We start from the raw sequence: 6700 nt of genomic DNA, 5'->3' as shown, positions 1-6700 counted from the left end.
AAGGAGCTGAGGAGACAAATAACAACAGCAACAACACAAACCCCCAGAGATTCCCCATATTACAACTGTGATACTCACCCCCAGGATTTCTCTTGTATAGAAGTACTTATCGGCTTTCTCATATGACAAGAAAGCGTGCACAAACAGGAAAACATTCAGCCCCAACCAAGTAGCCTAGAGAAAAACAAAAAACAAGCAAAGAATAAAGTAAAATTTGGGTATGGGAAGGAATAGGTAAGGAATAGGAAATAGTGTCATCATTTTGGCTATTTTGTGTTTGTTTTCATTTTAAATGAGTACAATACCTCTAGCATCTAACTTACTCTCAGAGAGTTAGTACTTCAAGACATGCATTAGATGCTAATGACCAGGGTCAGCAAATCAAGGCCCATGAGCCAAATGTAGCTCACCACTTGTTTTGTACTGCCTACAAATTAAGAATGTTTTTTATTTTTCTATTTGTTTTCACACATTTAAATGGTTGGAAAAATGAAAAGAAAAAGAATATTTCATGATGTGAAAATCACATGAAATCCTAATTTCAGTGTCTGTAAATAAAGTAGAATTGGAACCTAGCCACACCTACTTATTTTTATATTGTTTATGGCTGCTTTCATAATTCTATGGAAGCATTTAGTAACTGTGACAGAGACCATATGGCTTGCAAAGCCCAAAATATATACAACCTAGCCCTTTACAGGAAACATTTGCCAACTTCTGGACTGGAGCATTCAAACTATTGCAACTGAAAGATGGCAATAAGTGGATAAATGGATTTCTAGAGAAACAGGGGATAAATTTAACATCTATAACAATACCCATCTGAAAGAGACTAAACCATTCCAGATGGGTCTGCCTCTTTAATTACACCCTGACACACATTTTCCTGTTTTTAGATTGTGAGTCTCTTTTCAGATTAACCTACCATTGCTTTGGACTCATTTGAGCTCTTAGGACTGCTTTTGTCTATCCCAAGCTTTGTCTCTGTGCTGGGCAAAGGGCCAATTTGAACCCCATTGCCCCATTGCCTTGGAAACCAACCAACATGGCCCTAGCCCAAGCTTGGAGGTGCTAGTTTATAACTGAGCAGGACTCTAGGGCACTAGGATGCCCCTAATATATAGTGTTGACCTCAGGATGGATCAGAACCATCTCAGTCCCACAAGTAGAGGGTCTTTAGCCTAGGACACGGCCCATTCAGAGTCCTTAGATCTGGACTGTTCACACACCTCTAGCAGCATAGCATAGTAATTTAAGGTGATATTAGAGTCAAACTCTTCAGGCTCAAATTCTAGCTCCATCATTTTCTTGTTCTTTAATGTTAGACATGTGATTTGACTTCTTTGAACCCTAATTTCTTCTCCTATAAAGCGAGAATAGTAACAACATCTACCTCACAGCAATGCTGTGAGGCTTTGTGAAGTCATGCATGTGAAGTGATTAATACAATGGTTGGTGCATAGTAGGAGCTCAATAAATGCTAACTAGAGACTTGTGTCATTGCCAGGGTGGCTTTGCCAATCCATTTCTCCCCACATCCTTTGTTTAGACACCCTTTCCAGAACTGAGGGTCTTTCAGAAATTTGTTGATCCTAATAGAAAACGAGAGGTGAAAGACACAGATTCCTCAATAGTTCAGAACACAGAAGAGAGAAGTTTATTTAGAGATTAGAGAAATATTTCAGGATCCAAGAGAAACACAGATAAAGATCTCTGTGTCAGACCATCTCCAAGTGTAGGCAAAGTGAATACAGTGACGTCTGGGACTAAGGAATTTCATTTCCCACCCTATCATTTCTTCCATTATCAATGGAGAGTGAAATTGAAGACCTGGCAAAAGGAGGAGTAAGAGTGTTTAATGAGCAATTTAATTTTTATGTTAAAAAATAGTGCATAGGAGGGTCACCTGGGTGGCTCAGTTGGTTAAGCATCCAACTTCAGCTCATGTCATGATCTCTCAGTTCATGAGTTCAAGCCCCATGTGCAGCCCTGTGCTGACAGCTCAGAACCTGGAGCCTGCTTCGGATTCTGTATCTCTCTCTCCCTCTTTCCCTCTCCCACTCAAACTGTCTCTCTCCCTCTCAAAAATAAATATTTTTAAAAATTTAAAAAATAGTCCATAGGAGTATATGTCAGAGATAGCAAGAAGTCTGAGCTTACCAGCAGGATTGGTACGGGGTGGAAATTCAAAGCTAGATAGTTAAATGTGAGTCACCACAATGGGTATTGAACCATAAGCAAAAACTAAGGAATGGTTACAAAATACAGAGGATTTTAGAACTAGAAACAGACTTATATTTGTATTTAATCTAGTTATTTCATTTATCTTCTCCCACACACAGATGACCTAAAGTCTAGAAAGGATAAATAATTTTATCAAGATCACTCAATTAATAGCAGAACTGAAACTAATTCCCAGGTTCCCTGTCTCCTATACTAGTGCAAAAGGAATTGCATATACTACATTGAGCATTGAAAATATAAAGCATAGTGTAACCAGCCCAGATAAGCACTTGGCCTTTTGTTAAATGCAAAACAAACAATGCTCCAGGTGAATATGATTGCTCTTCACACCTTTTTTCCTTGAGCACGTGGACAGTCCCTGGGGACCCAAAGGAGAGAAAAGAGAACCGCAGAAGGAGTGATAACATGAAGATCTAGGAAACTGAGAAAGCAGGGAGTTCCAAGTTCAGGAGGGGCTTAGAAATGGAAAATGAGGGTGGGAATAGGTGTGTGTGTGCTGTGTGTGTGTGTCTGTGTGTGTGTAAGGAGAAGGGGATTGTGCGTATGTGGTGTGGTAAAGAACTTCTGGCCTAAACACTGGGAAGCTGAGTTTGAATGATTGGTTCTACAATCAGTTCAGTGTGTGATATATGGGTCTTATTTTCCTTTGTAAAATAAAGGAGTTGGTTTATATCTGCACTATGCAATGCCATAGCCACTACCCATATGTGATCATTTGAAATGTGGCTCGCCCTAACTTAGATATAAGTATAAAATACATATCACGTTTCAAAAACTTAAGACATTAAATGCTCTCATTACTATTTTCTTTTTTAAAATATTTTTGACTGGAAAGTTTATTGGTAATCTTTGTCAAACTTAATTTAAAATTCTTTAAAATAGGGGCACCTGGGTGTCCCAGTCAGTTAAGCCTCTGACTCTTGATTTCAGCTCAAGTCATGATCTCATGGTTTGTGAGATCCAGCCCCACGTCAGGCTGACAGCATAGAGCCTGCTTTGGATGCACTTTCTTCCTCTCTCTCTGCCCACTCACGTGCAATCTCTCTCTCTCTCTCTCTCAAAATAAATAAACATTAAAAAATAAAATTATTGGGGCGCCTGGGTGGCNGTGGCCCAGTCAGTTAAGCTCTGGCTCTTGATCTTGGCTCAGCTCATTATCTCACAGTTCATGGGATTGAGCCTTGCACTGGGCTCTGCACTGACAGCATAGAGCCTACTTATGATTCTCTCACCCTCTCTCTCTGCTCCTCCCCCACCCTGTGCACTTATGAGTGTGCTCTCTCTCAAAAATAAATAAATAAACTTTTAAAAAGTAAATAACAAAATATGTCTTGCTGTTGCTTTGGGGAAAAGGTGGGGACAAATATGTTTTATTTTAATTACATATATTTATTAAAAGATCTTCCATATGACATTGTAAATACCCCCATTTCTCTTGTATTTTGCTATAATACATGAATTCACACAAAGGAGATGGAATACATAAAAATACAAATATGGTAGAAAAGTAAACCACATCACACAGTAAATTATTACAAAAAGCATAACCTGAATATATAAGGCATATTGGTTTTAGAAAAAGAGCACTACTCACCACATCTTATTAATAATTTCAATATTAGGGCACCTGGGTGACTCAGTCAGTTAAGCTTCTGACTTCAGCTCAGGTCATGATCTCACAGTTTGTAAGTTCAAGCCCCACATTGGGCTCTGTGCTGACAGCTCCGAGCCTGCAACCTGCTTCAGATTCTGTGTGTGTTTCTCTCTCTGCCTCTGCCCCACTCATGTTGTCTCTGTCTCTCTCTCACAAAAATAAGTAAACATTAAAAAAATAAATTCAATACTTGTTACATATTGAAAGGATATTTTTGATATATTGGGTTAAACTAAATATATTACTACACATTAATTTCACCTATTTCTTCTTACCTTTTTCAGTGTAGGTACTAGAAAATTTTTACATTACATATATGGCTCCCATTACATTTCTATAATCGACAGCACTGGGGTGTGGTCTCAAAGAATCTTTCTACATCAAATGTACAGTGATTTTATGAAAACTTCATGTTAGCAGTATAGAAAGGATGAAGAGAAATGAATGCTGCATGGTAGTAGAAGAAGTGAGATGGAAGAGAAAAAGAGAAGATAGAAAATGAAAACAAATGAATTCCAAATACTTGTGGTTTCTATCATTTGTCTCTTTACCAATCAGTTTCTGGAGCTGGATTTTTTCCCCTTTCTAAAATGGTGAAATATAACATACACAGAAGATTTTACAAAACATATATGTGTTCTCTTAGAGTTTAGCTTTTTAACTGATAACTGGCCTTAATGGACATCAATTATTTCCATTTCCAATAACTTTACAAATGTTAATAAATATATGTCTCCTTACTCTGTTAAGAGTAATTAATAGATAGGAAAAGGTCACTTACCAGAAACAAAACTGAGAACCAGTAATTAACCACCCAGTTGCCCATTGTCAAGAGGTGATTTGGAGTCTCTCTAGGCAGCAGGGAAGATTCAGCAACCAGGATTCTGGAGAGGTTCTTCAGGATTAGGTCTTCTGTCTAGCTTAGGGTATTTAAGTCTTAAAGATATGAAAGATGCACAATTACCCAAAAAGCTTCAAGGGATGAATAAACACATTCTGCCTTCCTCCTTCTACGGAACTATGTTATCAACTTCAGTAGACCAGCCCTACCTATGAGAACCACAGGGGTTTTCCCTGGTGGGGTTTTATCCCTTCAGGAAATAGCAATCTTCTGGAGTGAGAATATTCTCTCTCATCATCTTATCAACATGACCTAATGTGAGGCATTGCTTTCTTTGATAAGACAATTTGCTAAGTTTCTCACTAAAGGCTGGGGCTATAAACAAATGACCTCAGGAGAAGCAGGGCAGAAAGCAAGCATGTTAAAAGCTTTAAGGTGGGCTTTCTCTTCTAGTATGATGGATTAACTAGAGTTGTGTGTTCAGTTCTGGGCACTGATTTTTTTTTCCTTTTCTAAAGTGGTAAAATATACACAAAAGCAGGCATAAAACATATATATGTACTTTAAAGAATAATTTTAAGGAATGAGTATTTATGTACTCATTACCCAGGTTAAANGTCCCTCCCTGATTACAACTCCCTTTTCTCTCTCTCTCCCCCATTGGATATAACTACTACCTTGAAATTTGGGGTAATTATTGCCTCATTTCTCTTCATAGGTTTACTTACTGAATACATCCCTAAACAACATACTGTATTGTTTAATTTTTCCTGTTTTTGAACTTTTCAATAAATGGAACCTAGCTGTTTGTATGTATGCTCCTGTGATTTGCTTCTTTCACTCACTATTATTTTGGATGATGATAGAAAAATATTAATAAAATGATACATATATGCTACAGTTCTACAGTATAAATCCTGGAATGGAATTCCTGGATCCTGGGATTTGCACATGTACAACTTTACTACATAATGCTAAACCTTTTTCCAAAATTCTCACATTAATGTATAATCCAATGAGACATGGATGAACATTCCACTTCCTTTGCATGCTCTCCAATGCTTGGTATTTTTTGTTTATTAGAGTTTTATTATTAGACTTTTTTATTTTTATGATTCCAGTGAGCATAAACTGTTACTTTGTTGTGATTTTAATTTTCATTTCCCCAGTTACTACTGAGGTTCAGCATCTTTTATTTCAACTATTGAAAATTCAACCTTTGGATTTCTCTTTTGAGAAGTGCATATTCTAGATTTTGACCTGTGTTTCTATTTTTTTCCTATGGTTTATAGATTTTAGAGTTCTCTTTATATCTGATATTAATCTGTGATTGGTTACATTTATGGCTTGTGTTATCCTTTCAAGAATGTTTTTTGATAAATAGAAGTTCTTAACTTTAACGTACTCTGGTTTATCAGTCTTTTTCCTTTGTAATTTATACATTTAGAAATTCTTTAATACCCAGAGCTCATNCATTAAGGTATTCTTTTATATTTTCCTCTACAAGTTTTCTATTTTTGCCTCTCACATTTGTTTTGACTCCATCTGCAGTTGATGTTTTTATGTATAGTGTGATGTAGGGGCCCGATCTACTATTTTTCCATATGCAAAACTAATTGTGTCAGCACCATTTTTGAAAAGTACAGCTTCTTCACTGATCTAAAATGTCAGTTCTATATACAGGTGGGTTTATTCTTTAACTCTATTCAGTTCACCCCATGCTACAGCCTTAATTTCTATGGTTTTATAATAAGTCTTGACGTTTGATAGGGCAAGTTTCCCCACCTTGTTCTTGAAGAATGTTTCAAGCTATTCTTGACCTTGTGTACTTTTATGTAAATTAGGGATTCAACTTCCTCTTGCACTTCCTTTGTTGCATTTGTTCCTCAGTACTTTATATTTTTTATAGGATTGTAAATTATACCTTTTTATTTTAATTTTTAATTGTGGTTATTTCATAA

At 36.7% G+C, this 6700-nt stretch overlaps 1 protein-coding gene across 1 annotated transcript in view; it reads right to left on the bottom strand.

Annotated features, from left to right (window-relative positions):
- Window positions 1-4724, bottom strand: part of LOC144216020 (NADPH oxidase 1-like) — a gene marked incomplete at its 3' end in the record, with an annotated part of 10479 nt that extends 5755 nt beyond the window's left edge. The window contains exons 1-2 of the mRNA XM_077745301.1: window positions 4680-4724; window positions 79-174 (exon numbers count right to left, since the gene is read on the bottom strand). Of these exons, the coding sequence (XP_077601427.1) occupies window positions 79-174; window positions 4680-4724 (141 nt within the window). The remainder of the gene's footprint in view (window positions 1-78; window positions 175-4679) is intronic.
- Between the last annotated feature and the right edge of the window lie 1976 nt (window positions 4725-6700).

The sequence above is a fragment of the Crocuta crocuta genome, unplaced genomic scaffold (assembly GCF_008692635.1).
Source record: "Crocuta crocuta isolate KB4526 unplaced genomic scaffold, BGI_CrCroc_1.0 scaffold588, whole genome shotgun sequence".
Lineage (NCBI taxonomy): Eukaryota > Metazoa > Chordata > Mammalia > Carnivora > Hyaenidae > Crocuta > Crocuta crocuta.
This window is presented reverse-complemented; position numbering and strand designations above follow the sequence as displayed.